The sequence below is a fragment of the Akebia trifoliata genome, chromosome 7, assembly GCF_017979445.1.
Source record: "Akebia trifoliata isolate Shusen 1 chromosome 7, ASM1797944v1, whole genome shotgun sequence".
Classification (NCBI taxonomy): domain Eukaryota; kingdom Viridiplantae; phylum Streptophyta; class Magnoliopsida; order Ranunculales; family Lardizabalaceae; genus Akebia; species Akebia trifoliata.
Window position 1 is genome coordinate 30,022,505 of NC_141381.1, and position 25,111 is coordinate 30,047,615.

General features: G+C 35.3%; 2 protein-coding genes across 2 annotated transcripts; both read left to right on the forward strand.

Moving 5' to 3' along the window:
* Positions 1–4,767: 4,767 nt before the first annotated feature.
* LOC147398916 (xyloglucan glycosyltransferase 4-like) lies at positions 4,768–8,664 on the forward strand. The gene is made up of 4 exons (XM_086448283.1): positions 4,768–5,894; positions 6,373–6,681; positions 6,769–7,173; positions 7,885–8,664. Exons 1-4 carry the CDS (start codon positions 5,259–5,261, stop codon positions 8,521–8,523), a joined length of 1,989 nt encoding a protein of 662 aa, XP_086304409.1. The 5' UTR covers positions 4,768–5,258; the 3' UTR covers positions 8,524–8,664.
* Positions 8,665–15,530: 6,866 nt separating this feature from the next.
* On the forward strand, positions 15,531–21,283 carry NAT8 (nucleobase-ascorbate transporter 8). Its single transcript, XM_086448284.1, is given in 15 exon segments — positions 15,531–15,806; positions 16,551–16,648; positions 16,775–16,951; positions 17,051–17,084; positions 17,087–17,150; positions 17,770–17,845; positions 17,999–18,058; positions 18,237–18,418; positions 19,217–19,313; positions 19,640–19,726; positions 20,106–20,164; positions 20,288–20,379; positions 20,465–20,542; positions 20,635–20,795; positions 20,888–21,283. Coding segments are annotated over 15 exon segments (1,605 nt in total). The 5' UTR covers positions 15,531–15,685; the 3' UTR covers positions 21,107–21,283.
* The last annotated feature ends 3,828 nt before the right edge of the window (positions 21,284–25,111 follow it).

Consider the following 25,111-nt stretch of genomic DNA (forward strand, 5'->3'; position numbering starts at 1 on the left):
ATGTCAGACTCTCATGTTGTTAGTTATCTTCATATGTTATATATAACTTAGACCCATCATGTGAGTGAGGGACCCCAGAAATCAAAGGCACCAATTCTCAATTCTCTACCACTGACCCTACTACACCTTTGTGTTACTGTTTTTGATCTCTCATCCTCAATAAATCATGCTTTGAGAGACACATGGGTTGTGCTTTGTTCATTTGGCTTTCTTATTGAAACAGTTGATTTATTTTGGTTAGTGTGATTAATAATGGTGTGTCATCTTTGTTTGACACATAAATGACACATTTATTCATGTTTCTATGCTTGTGGCCCATGTTCTAATCCATTGAGAGTATCTAAACCGCCTTTGGGGCAATTTCAACTGTATGCAACCTGGCCATTCATGCTTACAATTTTTCCCCATTTGTTAAATCAATTTCATGGTAAAAATTTGATGGATACAACCTGCCCATTTACTTACACACACAAACACAAACAAACAAGCAAACAAAGAAAGCACTGACGCACAATAGCTAGCTAAGTACAAGAGTTTGAAATTGACTCATTAGAAAGTGCTGTCTATGCCAGCAACCACACGAACTTATTAACTGTCCTCTAAAATTTTTTGGGTTGATGCTCAAGTTAAGTATGTAGGCGTAACGTAGGCTAGCTGGTAAAAGGACTGGGAAGTAAATATATCCGAAATCAATCTTGGATAATCGCATTTTTTATTCAGTTTTGGGTAATCATTGTAGGGATAAGTTACGAATTGGGTCCATTTCAGAATTTCATTTTTATTTTTTATAAGTAGATAAATTTTATTAAACAAAGTAAACGGCCAGTTGAGATAACCAACAACAATACAAAAAAACAACGCTTACAAAGCTAGTCTGAATCATATTAACAAAAATGACATTTTTTTGAAAAAAAATAAAAACGCATCTCGTACCTCTGGCAATTAAAACAATAAAAAAAAATGTGATTTTTTGATAAAATCGCAATTTTTTTTGAAATCTTGTTTTTTAACATTTTAAACGAGTTTTTTTACTTTTATTTTTGAAACATTATCCTTTTTTAATGTGGGATTTGATTCATAATATAAGTTGGTGATTCATAAATGTTAAAATATGGGATTTGATGATAATATCTTGATTTTATGATTTTTCATTTTTTTCAATAATGTATTATTTTGAACAAAGATATGGCGACTGAGTAAACTTTTTTTTTGGCATCATAAGCTGTATAATTACGTTTGAGAACATGTTATATTAGAAACATACAACAACTTAAAATAAATTTCTTATGTATTATTAGATTTATAAATTTTTAATAAAAAAATTATCTGTTATATTTCATCATTTCTTTCTACTTGTTTTCCGGTCTTTTTTTCCGAAGTTTTCCCTTACTGTTTTAAACCCATACTCCGACTTCATGACTATGCTCGGAATATTGGATTTGTTTTACTTGTAAATAATTTATAAGGATATTAAGTAATCTAATTAAATAGTAATCAATGAAGTAGTTAGAAGTAAATATACTTTAATTACAAGAAAAATTAATGCATTTTTTAACTAAAATTAGAACCTAAAAAATTGTCAAATTTTTGGTTTTTTATTTTTTTACTTTCTCTTTGCATAGAGATCAATTTATATTTTTCTTATTCCTTCTCAATCTCAACTACAAACAAAGATTCTAGACTGTCGTTTTCTAAGGTTTCCTTTTCAAAAATTCGATTTTCTTGAAGAATTCATTGTTTGTATCAATTATCAAGTGAGACATTACATGTTAGCTTTCATTTTTATTCAAAAATAATTGTCTCTTATTGACTGCTCAACACTATCAGATGAATAATGGGTATTTTAAGGTCAATTCTGAATAATTTAGAATCGAAATCGGTAAAAATCAGAATCAAATATTTGATTTCAATTATGAGTATATGTGGAATCGAATCGAAACCAACACCTCTAAATTTAGGGACTCTTGTGTACATTTTTAATACATTAACATCATACGACACCCTGTAAGCAAAGCTATCAGGTGAGATTACAAGACAATGTATAAGAAAATGGGTTGGAAGGCCAGGGCATCTGATCTCACATGGGAGTTGTGGGAGTAGGACAATTACTCCTCCATGTGACTTCCAAACTACTGAGACAAAAACATCTGGAGGCCTAAATATATGCCAAATCTACTATTGTGGACAGTGGTGATGCATGGTTGATAGGACACACAACCATCCAACCTCATAAATCCTAGACCCCATATATGTTTCAATGCTTAAGCCCCAATTAGCCGTCAATTCATTGGGTCTCCTCTTAAATACTTGTCAAATACTCGAAGTAGAATTCAGATTGGACTGTATACGAGTTAATTTTATTTTACAATTCCTATTTTTCGTTCATGTGTCATCTTGAGATTTGCATGAGAATCTTTCACTAGGGATACCACGAGACTCTTTTTCTCATGTATAGGATGCTCCAATGGGACGAGGCTTTCTCCTAGCGACAAGTTGTCACCTCAACGCATTCCATTAGGTCGATCGTATAAAATTCATATCCAACTATCCTAATTAAATAAGGCTTGGCATGATAGTATAACAATCACCAAGATCGGAGGCTCTATATTCAATTCTTTTGTTAGTGGTGCTGCTCCTGCTCTCAAACCTCACTCTGGCATTTTGGGAACTTATCCTTCTCCTATCCCCACTCCCAAAATATTAGAAACTTCCTATGAGTAAAGAATCTCATTTTAGCTATCATATTAGGTATATTTTTATTTGTTAAATAGTTATTAGAGAAAAAATTTCACGTGTGCAACTATTATAGTAATCGACCATCAATCTAGATTTTATTTTATGTCGATTTATGTTCCCTCTATAAAGAGAGAGGATGTTAGAATGCCCAAGGACTGGTTCATTTACTCCAATCTCACAGAGTAAATTTTTTCTAAAAACCAATATACGATTTACTCATATTTTCTTTCTTTGATTTGATCGTCAAAATATCATTAGTAAGCATCACATCAGTGTCCCAACAATCACGATTGACTTAAGAAAAAAAAAAGTTAACTTGGATCTCTTCGATGACACAATTCCCGATGAATGTTTAATCTAACAAGTCTCCTTGGGTATTGTTACCCACCAATATTATCCAATTGATTTTTTTTTACTTTCTTAGAAAAAAAGTGACGTGTTTAGCCATGTTTGACCTAAGATTCTTTGCATGTTTCCTGGTGGGTCTTGTTAACGTGTTCCCTAAAGTACAATAAATACACTTTGAAAATTGGATTTTTTAATTCACCCCTGAATTAGGCCCACTAATTATGATATTAAATGAGTTATTATGATATTAAATGAGTTTAACTTCATCCAACAAATTTTTGGGTGGGCCCACGATCCTATCGTATCTTTTGGATATATTAGAACTTACCGAAAATTTTCCTATTTTGTGTCCCTGAGACTTGAGTTAAAGCTCATAATAGTTACCGAGTTAAGTTAATTACATACATACGTTTCGTATTCTTCTATTAAATATCATGAGATAATCGTTACACGATATTTTCAGTTTCTCTCAAACATTTTATGTCACGTAAGCATTCTCTCGTGGCTAGCATCATAGACCCATGTACATAATCGAACTTCGCTACTAATATTTGCATCAAAAGTTAGATATCCAGCCTTTCAAATGCCTATTTAATCCCTCTTCAATGGGTCTCAAACCATTAAATCACCAATCAAACTTAATAAATTTTGAAGTGTGACACGTGGAAGTTGATGTGAAAGTCAATCAAACTTTTGATGGTACGTCACCGTCACTCTCATAAAGGGACTTGTGCCGGACTTTCCTTATGAGGAGATTTTCGTTTTATTAATTGACAGAGTAACTCCCAACTTGGACAATTTTTTTATTTTAGCAATTTTTTTCTTCAAAATTACTAAAATGAGTTCTAATCACTCAGAACAGAGTAATATTTATAATAAAATAAAATAATTAAGTTTTTATTGAAGATTTTTTTTTGGTATGAAATAAAAAATAAGAACTTTTGGGGGATATCTGTGAATATTTGAGACGCCCCAATATTTCCAAACTGCTGATATGCCCCTTGACTCAGTCTTTTCTATCAAACTATTTAAAAATGACCCAAATAACCTTATATTCAAACTTTAGACAAAAACCCAATCATCTTCGGCTACTAGAATTTCAACCTTAAGATTTTAAGATCTACCTCAACCTTCAAGCCTCAAAAAAAAGATGTGATTTTTTGAGAAATAGGAAGGGAAAGTATTTTGAATAAGAAATCAAGGGTTCTCTAAAAGAGGGATTAAGGTGAGGTTGAGGACAATGGATTGAAGATGAACTTGAAAAATAATAAATTAAATTTACTATAGATATTGAAGAGCTTGAAGATGACTGGTATTGAAAAGAGAAATCAAAGTTTTTTTTTATGACTAATGATAAAATGACGCTTTGATAGATATGTGGTTCATACACAATTGATGTGCCAAGGGCGTAGAACTGTAAATCTTTTTCCTTGTGTATCTCGAAGAAAAAGATCTATGGTTCTGTGCCTTTACCACATTAGTTGCATACAGACCGCATAAGTTAATCACTAGTCTTTTTTTTTATTGGATGTTGAAAATCAGGGTATGTAGGTCATTTTCACTAGTCTGTTAGGGAAGACCTGGGTCAAGGGGCATGTCATTAGTTTGAAAACATAGGAGGGAGAGGGTCATGTCTGAACTTGAAGACCCTTTTTTTTTTCTATATAAATATAGAAAGAAACCAAAGCTTCTTCCATCTCTCACTCTCATGGCTAAGTGAAGAAACAAAAGCTCCTTGGTTCTCTTTTCACCATTACACACAAGCAGAGTTTGTGTACTCTATCAACTCTGACTCAAAGTTTTCTTACTCTTTTGTTGTCTCTCCATGACTTCAAGGTTTGATTTTTCTTAGTTCTCCTCCTGCCACCCTTTTAGCAAAACTTCATCTGAGTCTGGTTTCTTTCCTTCTCTTCTTCTTTTTAAAGATCCAGACTTCAATGCAAATAATGGAGTATAAGTTTATAAATCTATCGCTAGTGATGCTGTTCTGTTTGTTCTTCTCTCTTTCCTTCTCTATTCCCACCAAGATCTGATTTTTCAAACCAAAACATAGATTATAGCTTGTTTTATCAGCTCCATTGCTACTTTAGTTGAAGAATTCAAACTGGGTTTTCTTCTTTTGCTAGTTTTGTTCTTGAATTTTGATCAAGTTAGATTCTTGAAAGACTAGATAGATGGCTCCAAGCTCTCTTGTGGTAACAATGGAGAATCCCAAAAACTTCTCAGTTGTAGAGATCAAAAGTACTACAACATCTATGTTTCCAGAGAAACAAAAGGCCAAAAACCCAAAACAATTCACATGGATTCTTCTACTTAGAGCTCACAGAGCTATTACTTTCCTTTCCTGGTTAGCCAATGGTTTCTGGGCTTTGATTTCTTCCATTAAGAACCGTATTGTCTTCTCCGAAAAAAGATTAGAACATCAGAACAAGGGAAGGTTGTTGAGGATTATAAGAGCTTTTCTTGCAATTTCAATTGCAGCTTTAGTATTGGAAGCCATTGCCCATTTCAATGGCTGGAATTTGAGTCTAATTCAACCTTTAGAGGTTCAAGGTCTCGTACATTGGTCTTATCTGGCTTGTTTGTCTTTCAGAGCCAATTATATCTCTCCTATGGTTATCGGGCTTTCGAAATTCTGTATCATTCTCTTCATGATTCAATCACTAGATCGAATAATTCTCTGTTTTGGGTGTTTTTGGATCAAATATAAGAAGTTGAAGCCCATGGTAGAAGGCAAGGGGTATGACAGTGAGGATTCTTCAAGTTTTCCAATGGTTCTTATTCAAATTCCCATGTGTAATGAGAGAGAGGTAAGAGAACTAAATCAATATTCCTCTTTTAAGTTTCTTTTTTTTTTTATCTCTTTTTTATTATTTAGTTGCTATTTTTGTTTTGGTATATTTTGTTTTATTCATTGTCTTAAGAGTTATAGATAAGTAAAATCTGATTAATTTGGTCCCCACTAATGTGTTCCTCTCATGGAGAAGATAAGATAAACAATAAACAAAGTGAAGATCGAGACAAATGTTCTTGCTACCTCTTTATTGTTTTTTGTGCAAAGCTGAATCTCCCATGTAAGCTCTTTAAAATAGTAGAATTTCCATTGAGGAAATGTTTACAAGTTCCAATGCAGGGCATTATACTTCGAAATATGGTAATGGGTAGTTTAAATTTTGGTCTTCTTGGTTTGAATTGGTTGATTTAATTTTTAATCCAATTTCAGTTCATTCTGATCTGTAAAGGGTATTAGTTTGTTAATTTGATTTGGAAATTTTGAATGATTTTTAGGTATACGCACATTCAATATCTGCTGTATGTCAATTGGATTGGCCGAGGGATCGATTCTTAATTCAAGTCCTAGACGACTCCAATGAAGAAAATGTACAACTTCTAATAAAAAATGAAGTCTTCTCATGGAGCCAGAAAGGCGTGAACATAGTATATAGGCACCGATTGATTAGAACAGGTTACAAAGCCGGCAACCTCAAGTCTGCCATGGCGTGTGACTACATCAAGGACTATGAATTTGTTGCCATATTCGATGCAGACTTCCAGCCCAACCCCGACTTCCTCAAACGAACAATCCCCCACTTCGAGGTATCCACATAATACCCGACGAAAAACATCCCTTGTTATAGTCGTATAAATAGCTGTCTCTTAATGATTTTGTCGTCACTATTGTAGGGAAATCCTGATTTGGGCCTTGTCCAGGCTCGATGGTCTTTCGTGAACAAAGACGAGAACTTGCTTACAAGGCTCCAAAACATCAATCTATGCTTCCATTTTGAGGTGGAACAGCAAGTTAATGGTGTTTTTCTCAACTTCTTTGGATTCAATGGAACTGCGGGTGTTTGGAGAATCAAGGCTCTTGAAGATTCCGGAGGTTGGCTTGAGAGAACTACTGTCGAAGATATGGATATTGCAGTTCGAGCCCACTTGAATGGTTGGAAATTCATCTTCCTAAATGACGTCAAGGTGCTTTGTGAACTACCGGAGTCTTATGAAGCATATAAAAAACAACAGCACCGTTGGCATTCGGGACCTATGCAGCTCTTTCGATTATGCCTTCCCAGTATTATAACTTCCAAGGTCTGATTAAATTCCTATATTTGATTGTAATCATAGTAACAATAAAAAACTCCGTTTTTTTTTTTTTAAACATCTCATTTAAAATGCGTTTTGCAGCTTTAACGATTAAAAAAAAAAGTTTTTAATATTTTAAACACGACTTTTTCGTTTTTTACGTTTTAAACACGTTTTTTAAAATAACCCATTTTTGTAGGCCTTATGGTTGTTTGTGCTTTGGTTAATTGGTTAATGAAGGATTTGATGATAATATCTTGATGTCATGTTAATACATCACATTATAAATACATTTTTTACATAACTTTTAATATATGGGGCCGGTTCATGGGACAATAATTATGACAAAATCTATGATAATGGTATTTGTCTTATATGGGTTAGAAGTTTCTGAATGGGTTGATTTTTGGTGAGGATGATCTCCTCACCATAGAGATCATTCTCACCAAAAATCAGCTTATTCCGAAACTTCTAACCCCATCAAAAGTGGTTTACAAAAAAAATCATTGTCATGGATTTTGTCACAATTATTGTCCCGTGAACCTCCCCCTTAATATATATATATATATATATATAAATAATTTTTCCCCATATTTTTTAAAGTTTTCCCTTGTCGTTTTAAAGCCGTATTCCGACTTGGTGACTATGATTGTAACTCTTCTTTAGATGCAGCAAGATCAATCTTGATTAAACTTAATTTTATATATGTTGATGCAGATATCGATTTTGAAGAAGATCAACTTGATATTTCTTTTTTTCCTTCTAAGAAAACTGATACTCCCCTTCTACTCATTCACATTATTCTGCATTATCCTTCCATTGACGATGTTCACACCCGAGGCTGAACTACCTGTTTGGGTTATATGTTATATCCCCATTTTCATGTCTCTTCTAAATGTTCTCCCCGCTCCGAAGTCCTTCCCTTTCTTGGTGCCTTATCTATTGTTTGAGAACACAATGTCGGTAACAAAATTTAGTGCCATGGTATCAGGACTCTTTCAGTTAGGAAGCACTTATGAATGGGTCGTGACAAAGAAGACCGGGAGATCTTCTGAATCTGATTTTCTAGCGATGTCTGAGACGGAATTGAGGCCTTCGAACAAACAACAGCGTCATAGGCAGGCTTCTGAATCGGGTTTTGAAATGCTGAATAAATTACAGGAACATGAAGAGGTCCCGCTGGTCAAGAAGAAGAACAGACTCTATAGGAAGGAGCTTGCGCTGGCTTTTCTCCTACTCACTGCGTCTGCAAGGAGTCTGTTATCGGCTCATGGTATCCATTTTTATTTCTTGTTGTTTCAAGGGCTTTCGTTTCTTGTTGTGGGATTGGACTTGATTGGGGAGCAAATGAGCTGATATGAACTGAGTTATTATTTTTTTTTTTCGAGTTTATATAGTTTTGAAACTCTTGTTAGAACTGTGGAAGTTCACAGTTGTATAGAAAGTGCTGGCCTTGGTATAAACAAGTTATTTGAGTCTGTTTCAGTTTAAAGAGAATTTTAAGGTTTTGGGATGATTTCGCTCAAACAGTCTCAAGCTTGACAGAGAGAATTCTTCCCCCAGTTAGACTTTTAATCTGCAATAACACAATCAGGAGTACAAGAGAAAGCACTAACCCAATCCTTTCGCATGGCTTATAAGAAGCTAAGAACTCCAGAGTTTCTTCCTGTCATGGACACTTGAGTTTTGGTAGAAACTACTCTCCTTACGAGAAATCATAGCCATATTAACAATTAGAATTCCTAGGCAAAAAAAGCCCAACAAATAGCACCAAATTCAAAGATATACTACAGTCTGGAGAACCTCTAAAGTGTCGTATAATTTAGCTCGGTAGGCTTACCATACATTTTTTGCTATATGCCTCAGTATCGTCACCCTTATTTTGCTCTGCCTACTCCTTTACCCTTCCTTCCTCACTTTCGTAATTGTGGTTTAGTCATGTTCCAACGGGACATTCTCCAATGGGACACTCGATGACAACAACAAAGCCTTGTCCCAAAGTCAACCAAACGAATCCCACTCCTCCATTCTATTATGTCCCAAACCAAGTCAACTCCTTAGCATGAATGGTATGGAATGTTTGATCATGTTAGGCTGCTAACTTGACACAACTCTCCTATATTCAGGCTTGGGACCAGGAATGTCGTGTAAAGGGGACACCACACACTTGCACAGGCCGAGTTTGCTGGGACACTCAAACATTTGATCGATTGCTTTGGACTTGTGATTCGCAATCGTGAAATCAATGGTGCCGGTGCTCTTTTGGTTGGGTAGTTACAGGCATTCCCTTTATAGGGCTGGGGAGGTCACTGTTTCAATATGGATTTCAATGCCTTGAGTACTGGCTTTGCACATTTTTAGCTGGCTTAGAATTTAGAAGTTAGCAGTTCAAATTTAGGCCAGGCCGAGTGAGGCCTAGATAATGTTTCAGGTGGTGTGGACTTGGGCTTTATGTCTTGGATGCTGAACAGTGCGGATGTTGCTTGAAATGCCATGTGTTTGTCCAATCAAGGTGCCGATATATCATATAGATTGCAATATAGACAAATCGATTTAAGCCACATGGCATAATATGAAAGGTTGGCGATCAAACATTACATGCACTGAAAACATCACGATGCGAGGATAAGATTTGATAGTTTGGGGAGGGGACTTGTTTTTGACATCTGAGGATTGTCATTTTCACCATCCAACGACAGAGGGAGAAATCCAACGTGTAGGTGTAGAATTCTCCCTTAATTTTCTCACTACCTTCCCATGCTATTCTCTCTTTATTCTTTATCAACGGATTGAAAAACAACTGACTTGACATAGATTGTAATATGTGACAAAGAGTTTTCTCTTCATAGTGGAATTAGTGTGGATTTGTGGACATAAATCAATCTTGAGGGAACCATGTAAACCTTGGTGTTTGTAAGTGTGTGATTGCACCTGTCTTTATTGTTCTTGGATCGATTTCTGTATGACTCATAATTAGTTGAAACTTATAAATGAAGTTAATTTGATTTCTCTTAAAATAAATGAAACTTGGTATAAAGTACAAATGGATCTACAAACCCATGTGAAGTTCTCTCAATAGTTTACTTAAACCAACATTAATCTTGATGGCTCGGAAAGTGTGATAATGGCTCCATATTTGCTCACTTGGGGGTATTTTACATTTTAAGACCTTTGTTTTCCAAGTTATTAAAGATTGGTATTCAACGGTCAGGATAATACACTTAATTTGATGCTAGGAGATATATAATTGAGATGAATCTCAACCATTAAATTTCCAATTCTCGTAGGAAAATGAACGTGAAAATGGTTTTTCTGAAAAATCTATTTTCAAGCTTTTGATTCGACGTTTTACTTTGAATTCATTTTCCAGCTCAAAGTGATTTTCCACCCAATTCTACAAAAAAAAAAAATGTCCCACTCCACCCGCTGGGAAAATAATTTTCCAACCCTTAATGAACACCTCGACCCCAGTTAGACTTCAGCAGGGCCCTAGTTCAAGTTGGTTGGACTGATTTAAAATATCCAATCATACAAAAAGAAAAATAACTCAAAGTGTATGGGGAACAGATTCTATCATAAGAATTGAGTCCATCAAGAAAGAAATGGTTTTCAAAATAGACTCGCGATCCAGAATGGTGCATCGTTCCTATAACAACATTAGGTGTCTACTTGACACTTTTTGGTTGGAGATTAAACAAATTGGACTATGTGCCATGAAAAAAATTGCTAAATAAGAAGATGCCACGTAGACACGGATTCTGATTCTTCAAAATATACTTTAAAATTCTAATTCTCTCTCTCTCTCTCTCCCTCTCTCGAATTGCATTGTTAGATTGTTATCATTGTTTCTCATGCCCAATATTCTCTACACCTTCCTCTAATAAAGTCTTACATTGGATACTAAAGATTCTTTCCTCACACCTTTATTAGTAATCCCTGAAACCCAAAAATTAATAGTCTGAAAAAACCCAATTTCGTAAAGGGGATTAAAAAGATGAATCTCATTGTTGAATATAGGATTGACTTTTTTCTGGTAGGTAAAGCAAATTCATCAAGAAATAAATAAATAAAATTTGGAAAGATAACGCAAACAACGAGGTCGGGAAGAACTCCCCAACATCAAAATTTGAGTGGGACTTGAATCTTGTAATTAAAGGGATTTATTTCAAGTGTTTTCCCTCCTAAAATAGGAAGTGAGGGAGGATATAAAGGCAACCTATAGGCTTTGAGAGATAGAGTGCTTATAATATAACGTGGTTTTGGCACACGTCCTTGATGCTAATTGATGTGTTTGCTCACAATTCAACAGATGTTTGACATGTGGTGCGAATGACATCAGCAATAGAAAGAACTTCTCTCTTGTCCGCTGTCGACATATTAATTTTTTTAGATTTCAAATCTTAAAAAGCTCATTAGGTCCACATTGATTATCACATTTACAATCCAACAACATAGTATTCTAGATTTTATGAAAATTTTCATATTTAAAAAAAAAAAAAAAAAAATTATTTTTCGAGCTTGATTCAAGGTGCTGAAAATGAACGGCCAACGAACACTTAAATTTAAAAAGAAAATTCAACGATGCAAAATAACTATTTTTTATAATTTCTTTTAAAGTTCATATAATTTTGTCCTCTACAACTCCATTGCATCGAATCATGTTTTTGAATGTCAAAAAGCAATCAGATTAGAAAATTTTCTATTTTTCACTATGGGCAAGAGAGAGAGAGAAAAGTGCGTTAGCTAAAAACTGCATCATATTATCAAAATTCTTAGAGATGTTCCCTATGGGTTTTAAGTATTGAAGAGGTATCTCAAGGTATTACGTGCACTAAAGTGATATCCACAACCCATAGGTAATTTTGGAGAAGCATATTTCGAAAATATTTAATATTTTTTTGACGAACTCTTCTGAAATACACCCTCATCAAATGATCTACGATTTTGTGATGGGGCGTATGTCAAAGGGGGGTGTCAGATTATCACGACTCTTCGAAAACTCTAGACCATCGAAAAGGAATCTCGAGATTACTAAATTTAGATAATTGATTTCAAAACCATCACTCCACAAATTGCAAAAATCACAAAATGTAACAAACCTATTTTAAAAACCACACGTAACCAATTTAAATTTTCTAGGGTTTAATGTCAAAAGTTCACTATATAGTCAAAAATATGCAGTAAAAAAGAAGAGTTGGAATGGGTACCACATAGTCAAAATCTAGGCTGCCTTAGGGAGGAAGGAGACATAACTTTTTTGCATGGTTTGGTGGGCCCCAATGATGGTGGTGTGGTGTAAAGGAACAAAAGCAACAACAATCACGTTCCCCTCTCTTTTGTTCTTTTTCATCTTCCAATGCTCCTTCTCACTCTTCTTCTTTTATAATTTTAATTAATAAGATCTCATCATTCCATTCTATTAGTTTACTACCAGTAGTATTTAATTAATACCTTTGATTCTGAACTGAAATCCTAAGCTAACAGTTGTTATTACCTTTTTGACCTACTCTTTTTTAATAATGGCTAATGTGACCCTAACCTTCTCTTGTCTCTCTTAACTTTTTCTTCTTAAAGGAAAGGGCTTTAATCACCCATGGCCCTCATGTTCTATGACTGCCACGTGGAAAAATATTCAGGTGCTGACATTTATTTTAGAGAGCTGGTATTGCCACACCAATTTTTACTAACAACACACCAACTAATGTGCATTTATATAAGGAATTGGTGTGGCATTAGTAAAAGTTGGTGGGGGCAATAGTAGTTCTCTTAGTTTTATACCTGGAAACTAATCCCTAGAAAACTTTTATTTCTCTTCCAATATCAGTCTTTGGTGTCCATCATGAACACTATTTTTTTTTGTTTTGTTTTTATTTTCACCATCTTAGTGGTCCTATGCATCAAGGATTGGTCCTGTTGATGATTTTTAGCCACTGGATCAGATGAGTTGTTGACGGTTAAGATTGCTTGGATAGTCATTATCCCTTGTGAATAGTGATTTCTATCTGAATGAGATTGAACCCACGCCAGCCATCTGATGAAAAAGCTCAAATCCAATGGTTAGAAATTGTCATACAAGGCTGAATTTTTGTGTAGATACATCAAGGATAGGCCAATAATTTGTGGGTGAGTCTAGAAGAGTGTGCCACGAGGCATTTTTGGGATGTGGGCCGAAGTGAACCTGTATTTTTGGTGTCAATTGTTGAGGATTGGAATAATTTTAATTTCCTAAATTCACTTATGATAACTTACGACCAAAGGAAAATATGACATCTCACCTAAACATGTTAAGGCTTGGATCATCTTGTTTGCTATCTGTAACCGATAAGGATTCAAATATATAAAATTATTCGAATTTAAATCCGATATTCAAAATTTTCGGATAATATCCGATTCGAAATAATATATAATATATATTAATTTACTGTATCAGAACCGATAAACATCCGTTTATAGCCCTAGGGGAAGTAATGCTCATATTGGATATTGAACTCATGACTTACGAACATTAACCACTTATAAGTTTGAAATTGCCATTGAGCCAATCCCTTAGGATTCCCTTCTCCCTTCTTTCTTCATTAAGGAACTAATTTGTTGGGAAATTCATTTTCTTACTCCTTAAAAATAGATTTTCTTATATGATAAATTTGATATTACCAGCCAATTCCAATCAATTTTCTATCTTAATCTAATTTTCTTGTACGATGAAATGTTAGACAGTTTCCCACAATAAAACCCAATCAAGACCACCTAAGTGATTTTGGTGGCTTTTTTGTGGCTCAGGACACCTTGAGATTACAGGTAGCAACGCCGGCCTACATCAAATCTTGCAGTCTCATCATCAGTGTGGTATTTATCAAAGAAACTTTGATGTAAAAGTCAAATTATTCGTCTTAGGTGGACTAAAATTATAGTAAAAATAATCATTTATGAAAAATAAAATTATCATATTTATAAGCATATCGTCTCGTTCTTGGTTACTTTCGTACTCCTCATGGTCAATTACCAACATGAATCCAACAATTCCTCTCTTGATACTTTGATTCCTTTAATACGAAATGGAATCAACTACAACCGAAGATACCTCCCTATTTTTGTGATCCCCCCCCCCCCCCCCCCCTATGAATTATTTATTATTCAAACTTGTTAATCTACAATTGAAAATAGAATAATGATTTTCTGACGCCCTCCTTTGACATATGCCCCCATCACAAAATCGTAGATCATTTGCCTAGGGATACATAGAATCATAAATCTTTTCTTTCATATCCAGAGGCAAATGATCTACGATTCTATGATGGGGGATGTATGTCAAGAGCGGGAGCGGGAGCGGGAGCGGGAGGGGGGGGGGGTCAGATTATCACGACTCTTGAAAATATCCTCGATTACATTATTGGGATTCAGGATTACGAATGTTGCCATCACTAGCTTGGGCTCAATCCCCAGACACTCTCATCTGATGGTCCTAAGTTAAGTCTTTATCACTTTTGATTGCAACAAATCTTTATAGAAGTCATGTCACAAACAAATCTGGACCGTCTAATCTCTAGAATTGACCCCCATTACAGACTTTTTGATGGTCAGTTCATATAAACCAACATAAAAGACATCAATTGGATCCATTTTCATCAATAGGACATTTCTGATTCCTTTCCGTATTTACAACTCAGGATCAACTGTCGATTTCCTCAAAACCAAAGAGAGAGAAAGAAGGTTGTGTACACGTTTGTCCTTTCTAGAAAAGAAAAGGACCATTCAGTCAAATAAGACCACTGCGAAAGCCACATTCCATAATCAAAAACTTCATTTTCTTGTATAAGAATAATTCATAAATAAGGAGGGAAAGAGAATCTCTCTCTCTCTCTGCTTTTTTTTCCCACACAGAGTAACAACTTTGCTGTACAATGCTACTGCAATAAAACTTTATTTTCTTCTCAAAGAGCTTTATTACTTTGTTTTTCTTTTATGGGTTTGTTTAGATAGAGAGATTTGTGAGAATGGGTTTGTTGTCGATGCAGAGGTGACGGTGGGGATGTTACTTTAGTTTTTTTAACTTTATCTTTACGCGACCGAAGCAGTAATACAACAGAGATAAAGAGATTAAAAATAGTGAGAGATTCCTTGACCTTTGTGTTGCAGAGAGGTATACAATTTTTTTTTTCTTTTATTTATTTATTTATGTATCTCATTCTTTACTTTTGAAGTGGGTTTTGAGCTGTAGAAGTGTAGAAACTTCTCACTTAATCTTTATTTTGTGTGTGAACATATAAAGGCTTCTAATGTCTTTCTTTTTTATTTAGTTTGGTTAAAACTTAAAAAAGGGTTGCTTTGATTTAAGTCTCTCTTTTTGCTATCTGGGTTTTCAGTTGCAGACTCATTTTCTGTGTTTTTTCCACTCTTTGGAAGTTTTTGGTTTGTGGGGGGGTGGTGACCGAGTTTTTTGGGGTTTGGGTTTGATTTTGTGGTGTGTGGAGATTGATTGATTAGTAGGAGAAGAGAAAGAAAAAGAAACAGAAGGAATATGGCAGGAGGAGGTGGTGGAGGAGCGGCTCCTTTGCCGAAACAGGATGAGTTGCAACCACATGCAGTGAAGGATCAGCTACCCAACATTTCTTACTGTATCACTAGTCCTCCTCCATGGCGTGAGTTTATATCTTAAATTATTCTCCCTTTTAGTTACATTTAATTTATTTATGATTCCACAGAAATGCTGTATTAGTTTTGGAAAGAATTGTTATGTTTTGTGTGTAGATTTGCATGTGATAGTCATTTCTGAATCCAGTTATGTTTTTATTTAGATGGAACTTATCTGGGTTCTGTATACATTTTGTACTTTTTTTTGGTTGTTGAGGCTCACCCAAAGAATGAGTGTGTGTGTTTGTGAAGAGTGTGGGTGTGGGAAGTGTGTGTTTGCCAAGAGTGTGTGTGAAGTGTGTGCTTGTGAAGAGTGTGGGTGTGGGAAGGGTGTGTTTGTGAAGAGTGTGGGTGTGGGTGTGTGTTTGTGAAGAGTGTGGGTGTGGGAAGTGTGTGTTTGCCAAGAGTGTGTAAAGTGTGTGTTTGAGCTGTTGCGAAAAAACAGGAGATAGCAAGCATGCACTGCAAAATAGAAAACACAAACATAGAGATATAGAAGGTTCGCCCTTCAATCAGAGGGGGAGAGTTGTTTCCTCGTAATTTTAAATCATTTTTTCCCCTATATTAACCTACATGTTTTTCTTGCCTCTGTAGTTCAATCCATTTGGTTAAATGAAACCCTTTTAAGTCTCCTCTTATTTTTGTTGGGAATTCCTATTGGTTCTTGCTTTTTTGTCTTTGTTGCATGCATTTGATTTTTAGTAGATAATGCCTATATAATTATTAAAATTCTGCGTGTATTTCTAATGCAGCGGAAGCCATTCTCCTTGGTTTCCAGCATTACCTAGTTATGCTTGGTACCACGGTTCTTATTCCCACAGCTCTTGTTCCTCAGATGGGAGGAGGAAATGTAAGACTTGAAATTTAAACAAAATAGAAAATTCTTTTGCTTTCGGTTCATATTGGTTTTTTTTTTTTTTTTTCCAGTTAATGTCACTGTTCTTTTTTAGTTAAAATCCCATTATTCTATTGGTAGGATGAGAAAGCAAAGGTGATTCAGACACTCTTGTTTGTTGCGGGTTTGAACACTCTGTTACAAACATTTTTTGGAACTCGTTTACCTGCTGTTATTGGAGGAGCTTATACCTTTGTGCCAACTACCATTTCAATAATTTTGGCTGGTCGATACAGTAACATTGTGGATCCTAAAGAGGTTTATTGATTCAAACTATACCCTTATGGTTTGTTGTCTTGCTAATGTTTTGCATTGATTTGTTTCTAATTATGTGCCCATATTTTCACGTCGGAGCAGAAATTTGAGCGGATTATGCGGGGAATTCAGGGCGCCTTATTGTTGCTTCAACTCTTCAGATTGTCATTGGCTTCAGTGGCCTTTGGCGTAATGTCACAAGGTTGGTATAGGATGTTGAGTGTTATTTTCCTCCAATCTTGGGTGTGTCATACCCTAGATAAGCCCCGTGACCTCTTATATTCATAGTTCTCCCCTTCTCCAATAGAATGGTATTTTGGAGTTGTTGGTTGGTTAACATGATATAGGTCACGGGTTCAATTCTTTCCACCCTTATGGGTGGGGGGGAGTGTTGAGTGTATATTTTCCTCTACTCTCGGGTGTGTCATATCCTAGTTAAGTCCCGTGACCCTCTTATATTCATGGTTCTCCCCCTCTCCAACAGATCGGTCTTTGAAGTAGTTGGTTGGTTAACATAGGAGGATCTTGACTAAGGACTAAAATTTTCGGCAATGCTGAGTTGTCTTGCATGTGTTTGGGCATTACATGAGTTGAAACTATACACCATAGAATTGGAAGGTTTCATTGAAGTTGTTCTCTGTTTTGGGTCTTTGGCTGGTTCACATTGTTTTGAATGTGTTGCTCCAGCTGAAATTATGTCATTTAAATTCTCAATTCACAATAACTTACATGCTACATACTCAATTCACCATTTCAGTCCAAAAAGATCCCTGAAGGTTATGTTGATTAACTTCATTTTTTGCCTCTTTATGTTTGTCCAGGTTTTTAAGTCCGCTTTCGGCTGTTCCATTGGTTAGTCTAGCTGGATTTGGTCTATATGAGCTTGGTTTTCCTGGGGTAAGCACCTGAGAATTGCTTTTGGGATGGACTAGAAGAATTTAAAAAGTATTCCATTTTTCTTGAAGAGATGAATTCATTAGTCGCCTTAAAATGTTCAATCTTCTTCGCCCCATTATAATGTACCCAAGCATTCTTACCCTTGATGTTTAGGTTGCCAAATGCGTCGAAATTGGACTGCCAGAGATCATCATTCTGCTAATTTTCTCACAGGTTTATCTCATAGACCCAATTTTGTTGTTAAGATCTCAATGTCATCAATGTCAAACTAATTTCTTGAGGCATATGTGCGGTGGAATGGAAGATTTCAAACAAATTAATGACTCCTAATTTTCCCTTATATTTATTCTTATTTAAATTAATTACATTAATTGTCAATGCTTGTTTGCAGTATATACCCCATTTGATAAATGGTAGCCATGTCTTTGACCGGTTCGCTGTTATATTTTCGGTTGTAATTGTTTGGATTTATGCTCACCTTCTTACCGTTGGTGGTGCCTATAAGAATGCACCAATGAAGACTCAATTGAGTTGCCGCACAGATCGTGCTGGAATTATAGCTGGTGCTCCATGGTAATGCTTTTGGTCTTTTGTTGAGTAATTCCTTTGTCTTTTTGGTTAGAGGATTAGGTTCTAATTATTATCATCGTTACAACTAATACCAATATAATTAGTGGTACTTCTCACTTAGGTGTACATTGTGCTCCAATTAGTTGTCTATAAGCATTTAGTCTGACATTACGTGGTCCAGTTATGAGCAAAGTAACAAAAATCAGTGATTTTTTGAAAAGAAAAAACGGATTTAAAATGCGACTTGCATCCGTGATGATTCAAACAATAAAGAAAACACGATCTTTTCATTTGTAACAAATGTTGCCGTTTTTTTTTTTTCACAGGGACAAAAAATTAAGCATTTTCTCTCTTTTGAAATGTGGGATTTTATACATAATAGAATTTGGTAATTCATAAATGTAAAAATATGGGATGTGATAATAATAACTTGATTTTCTGAATTTTCATTAGATGTATATTTTTCTCATAACTTTTAATATATTATTTTTATCTTTTTATTTTCATTGTTTTCCCCCCTTTTTATCTAGTTTTTTTCCCGTTTTTAACGTTTTTTCCGAAGTTTTCCCTTGCCATATTGTTACGAGGCATTGTATGATCTTTTCCATTACTTAACATCTGATGAACAAGTTACTAGTACCACATCGATCATTTGGACAACATAACTGATTCTTATGTCACCATATGATTTATATTATAGCTGTTTTTAGTATATATATAATATGAGCATGGGCTATGTGGCAGGACAGCATTCTTGTTGGTGACCATTGATTATTGTTCTACTATGATCTTCGTCTGCAGGATAAGAGTTCCATATCCATTTCAATGGGGAGCACCTACATTTGATGCAGGAGAAGCATTTGCCATGATGGCCGCTTCGTTTGTAGCTCTTGTAGAGGTCAGTTTACTTTCTTCTCTGTGTTTATAAACTGAGCATTGAGGTACCCTCTTGGGTTTATTCTCCTCATTTAACTATTCTTATTGGAACGCTCCCATCTAGTTATCCCTATTCATTTGTATGCCTTGACACTCAGTTGCAATAATTTGTTGATCAAGGACTAGGATATTAGCTAGCCAGTTAGTGTGACTGTACTTCTTATGCTTTGGGTGGTCGGAACATAATCCAATATGCCTAATTAAATATTTTCCACTATACATAATGGATTGCAAAGATGTTTTGATCTGTTGGAGTTTACTTAGTTCTTTCATTCATTATAAATGCAGTCTACCGGTACCTACTATGCAGTATCAAGGTATGCAAGTGCAACTCCCTTGCCGCCTTCTATTCTCAGCCGTGGTATTGGTTGGCAGGTAATAATTGTTAAAATGATTTTTTCCTGTTTATCTTCCTCAATGAAACAAATAGGAAATACAAATTAACAAAAGTTTTATATAGTGATGCCATGACCTAACACCACCTTGCACATGACCCATGTATGCATCATGGTTAACCATTCACCCAGTTTTCCAAGAATCTAGACCAATATCTATTGTTGTTGGTCTATAATCCACATAGTGGTTCACTGATTGAGCTGTTTGGATGCTTAGATGGACAGGGTACATTATAAGGTGAAGACACCACCAAACTTGATGCTTATTAAGACTACCATATGTTTCTCTAAATTTAACCATTGTAGAGTTTAGTTTTTACCAGTTGCAGGGTTTTTTTTTTTTAATTTTTTTATTTCAGGGAATTGCTATCTTGAACTCCGGATTGTTTGGAACCATAACTGGGTCTACAGTATCTGTGTAAGATTTGTGAACAAAACCTATACGTTTTATATTTGGAACTAGCCAATTATAAATTAACAAACAGAATAGTCTCTTATCGTCTTATTGACTTGAGAATTTCACTGTGTTGTCCTACTACAGTGAGAATGCTGGTTTGTTAGCATTGACACGTGTTGGTAGCCGAAGGGTTGTTCAGATATCAGCTGGGTTTATGATATTCTTCTCCATTCTTGGTACGTCGAAACCATTTGTTATCTCCCTGTTGTGTAAGCTTCCAATTGTAAACAATAATAAATCACGCTGTTAATGGTCATGCAGGAAAATTTGGTGCAGTCTTTGCTTCAATTCCTGCTCCAATTATAGCCGCCTTGTATTGCCTATTCTTTGCCTATGTGGGTATGTAACATAAAGATCCAATCAACACTTGTTGTCTATCCTTTAAAACTTCCAGTTTTTATCGTATTTGTTAATATATCATGCATGAACAGGTTCGGCTGGTCTCAGCTTCCTTCAATTCTGCAACCTCAACAGTTTCAAAACGAAGTTCATATTAGGCTTCTCTGTTTTCATGGGTTTATCAGTGCCACAATACTTCAACGAATACACAGCAGTTAATGGTTATGGTCCAGTTCACACTGGAGCAAGATGGGTATGCATTAGAACCCATTTCTGATAATTTGTTTCGATCTTGATTTCTTGGTTTTGGTCCCACCTAATTGAAGTTCTGTTCTTGTTCTGTAGTTCAACGACATAATCAACGTGACTTTCTCATCAGAAGCTTTTGTTGCGGGCTTTTTGGCATTGTTCCTAGACATCACTTTGCATAAGAAGGATACTGTAACCCGGAAAGATAGGGGCATGCATTGGTGGGAGAGGTTCCGATCCTTCAAGACAGACACAAGAAGTGAGGAATTCTATTCTCTGCCTTTCAATCTCAACAAGTTCTTTCCATCTGTGTGATTTTGTGTTGCCCAACCCACACATTCTAAACAAGTGTTGCCATCAATTCTGTCCCTCAATAGCTCTTTGGGCGGATACGCTCTAATATTTCTGATTTTTCATTGTTAGTTGAAGAGACGCTTTAAGCCATATAATTGAATCTTTCCATTTATAGAATGCATGAGTTGAGATTTTTTTTTTTTTTTTTAAACTTCTGGAAATACAATATGTGAAATGGATTTTGTCTGGAATTTTTTTTTATTATCTTTCAATTAGTGCAGTTGGTGTCATTTAGGTCCTGCATTAACATCACTCATGCAAATCATCCATTTAACTTTACTACAACACTCTCAATGGTTGGAGGAATATGTGATCTATATCAAAAATCAACCTGATTGGATGATATATGCCTGGCTGACCCATCAATGTTAGTCCAACTTTTGCTGGACCCACACAGAAAGTCGGCATGAGTAGTGATTTCTAGCCATTGGAGGGTAGGTAGGCATGGTTAGGCCCAAATAATACAGCTTTTATGATCTACACAAAAATAAAAATTTGTAATCCTTGAGATACTGAAATACGTGGGAGGTAATTCAAAAACATAATTATTTGTGTGTAAATTAACCCGAAGTTCTACGTTTAGCAATGTATGTTTGTCGTGGAGGATCTCGAGGGAGAGCTGATTTCGTCCGCGAAACCCCCAGATTCTATTTATAAAAGTTTGCCAGATAGGGAAAGGTATGTGTTAGTCTCATTGGTGCAAACACATGAAGACTTGGTGACACGTTCGGGACGGTGACAGCGTTAGCAATGCATAAATCACCTTGTTTTTGGACATCTTTGCTGGTATTGCTGCATCGAGTATTGGCGATGCTAGGGAAACTAGAATTGGTCTCCTCTCATGACCACCAAACCTTATATTTTGTCTTGTTACATGCATCGATCAACTTCATCATCCTTGACACCTAGAGAATGGGATCCACTGCACGAAATATCGGCTTCAATGACATTCTTCATAGTTCATACCATGAAAGATGACTTAATTAATGTGATGTATACATTTCAATGCATCGCATCTGAAGGCACGACTAAGCAGAGATCATTGATGCTTCACTAAAATTGGTTGACTTGGACCTTTGAAGTCCTAACTAGACATACATGTGGCATACAATGCAATCACAAATGAACCACCAATAAACAGTGCACCCATTTATCATGATGTGCCACGTGGACCCAAGCTCGCTTACAAACCAATCAATCAATCAATCATCATCATGACTATTATTGCTATTATTGTAAGGTTCAAATGTTATATAAAATACAATTCTAAGGTCATCCATTCATGCCTTCACTGAGCCTTAAAAAAACTCCATGTTTGGTGAGGAGTTTGATTATAATGTTAAAAGCCAAGAAATTGACATAGGGACCAAAAAATGTAGCCCCCACACACTACAATTCAAGAACAAAGGGAATTAAATAACACCAACTAGTGTTTCAAGTCAAATCTCAACCATAGAAAAATAAAAATCTCTAATTTAAAATTAATGGGTGTAGTCCCTTCTTCCATCACCTTTGAACCAGAATCAGTCCTTTTGAACAAGAAACAGACCATTAAATATGTGGACCCGATATCCCCAACACTTCACATGGCTACATAAAATCATATTTTATGAGATTGGTTTACATCTGTGAACCAAACAAAGAGATTATAACATTAGAAGCTAAAACAGATTAAAATAACCTTAGAAGAGTTACAAGAGTCAAAGATTTGTCAGAAAGATTATGGCTTTTGTCTCTTAATCAATCCAAGTTTTTAGCTCATGACCCAAGAACAAATACAATACAAAAGAGATTGAACAAAAATTAATTCTCTGCATGTTAGGTATTTGTCTTCAAATTGTGTGTCTTGGTCTCCAACATGTTTCAAATTTCAGTTTTCTTTAGTGATTATGGTCCCAAAATATGAAACTCTTGGATAAGATGGTCAATTAGACTTATTAAACTTATTTTGATTTTAAATTTCAAGAGAACACCAGTAAGTTTTAATTAGAGAATTGGCGGGTCGGGCTGTCTGGCTTGCCTTCGAAGCGGGTTAATCATTGTGGGCGGCCAGTTTACTAAGAACTAGTCAGAATAGCATGTTTTAATCTTTGTTTTATTTTATTAATTTTTTTTTAAGTTCTTTATGTCCAATAAGAGATTTTCATGATCTTCTACACAACATTCTCTGTCGAAAACACATAAAGAGAGCTTAGTACTTATTAAATAATCTAAATAAAGTTTTTATGTTTAATTAAAGTAGAGGATCAATTATTTCTTAAATAGATCAAAGTTGGTGGGAGATCTTCCTAAAATGACAAAAGATTTTGAACTCAAGGCGAAGATGCCTAGGCGGAGCATTTATTATTTATTATTTATTTTTGGTGTGTGTGTGTGTGTGTGTGTGTGTGTGTGTGTGTGATACCTTGCATTTTCAAACAAATGACATACCCCCATTGACCTGGTCTTCCATGAGAGATTACAAGAAAATATCGAAATACACTTGTCTTCAACCTCTGGCCAAAAACCCTTTGTCTTCAACTTTGGGTTGACAAGATCGTCATTTGTTCTCGATAGGATTTGATTAGTAACTAAATTTTTGTGTATTATTTCATCTTCTAAATCAATGAGAAGAAAATACGTATGATTTTTTTTTTCAAAGGCCAAATTCTTATTTTAAATATTAGGAGTCAACCAAAGTAATCAAATTCCTCCATTCAATTCTGTCTAAAATTAAGTTTTCTATTATTAAAAGTGTGTTCACGTCCACTTTCACTATCTCATTTTTCACATTCTTTGTGGTATTCATCATGTTCTTTCAGAACCTCAAATTGCATATTCTTTTATTTGGAATTTTAATCAACATTTATTAAATATGTCCATACCATCTTAATTGACATTCTCTTAGTTTTTTTCTTTATTACTCACTTATACATTTTTCATTCATTTATAAATTGAATAATGATTTTCTGAACCCCCCCTCCCCTATATTCTCTTGACGTGGCATGTGTTAGAATCATAGATTTTTCTCGAGATACACAATTGGATGTGCAGTTGTGTATCTTGTGGAAAAATCTACGATTCTAGCACAAGCCACATCAGGAGAGTATGGTGGAGTACACCAGAGGGGGGAGTCAGAAAATCACGACATCCAATTGTGTATCTTGAGGAAAAATCTATGATTCTAACACATGCGACGTCAGGAGAGTATGGGGGAGTATATCAGAGGGGGGAGTCAGAAAATCACGACTCTTATAAATTTATTGACATAAAAGCATAATCAATCTTTCCTTATTTTATTATTGGTTGCTATGTATCAATCACATAGTACTCCCATTAAATGACTTTCCCAAATAAATAGGGATGGGGTGGGGACGAAGCCTCTCTGGCAAGAGGTTGAAGTGTACTTCAGTTAGTCTTTCATAGAAGACTACGGTCAAGGGGGAATTGAAAAGTCTAAAGTTTGAAAATGAAAGGACATCTCAGATATTTACAAAAGCCTGAGGGGTATATATCTAAACAAACTTTTTTTTGGTGGGTAATTGGCCAAGATTCCCACTATGTTGTGCCTAGTAAAAGATACCAGAAACGACAAAACTTGGTCCACTGCAATGGTGACAGTTTTTAAAATGGTGTCGGGTTTTGCTATGGTACTACACATAGTAATATTTTGCTAACAGCACAGCCCATTGATTAACATTTTCTATAATGAATTCTTTCGGGAGGTGTGGGCCCATCCAAGAGGATCCATCTATACTTTTCATAGATATATAAAGGAAGGGTCCCGTTCAGCAACAAACATTTTGGCAAAACATTTTTCAAAACATGAGTTAGAGGTTTTGGAATGGGCTGATTTTTGGTGAGGATGATATCTACGGTGAGGAGATCATCATCACCAAAAATCAGCCCATTCCAAAACTTTTAACCCCAATTTACAAGTTGAAAATTTGTGGACCGTCCATTTTTTGTAAATCATTTTTGATGGGG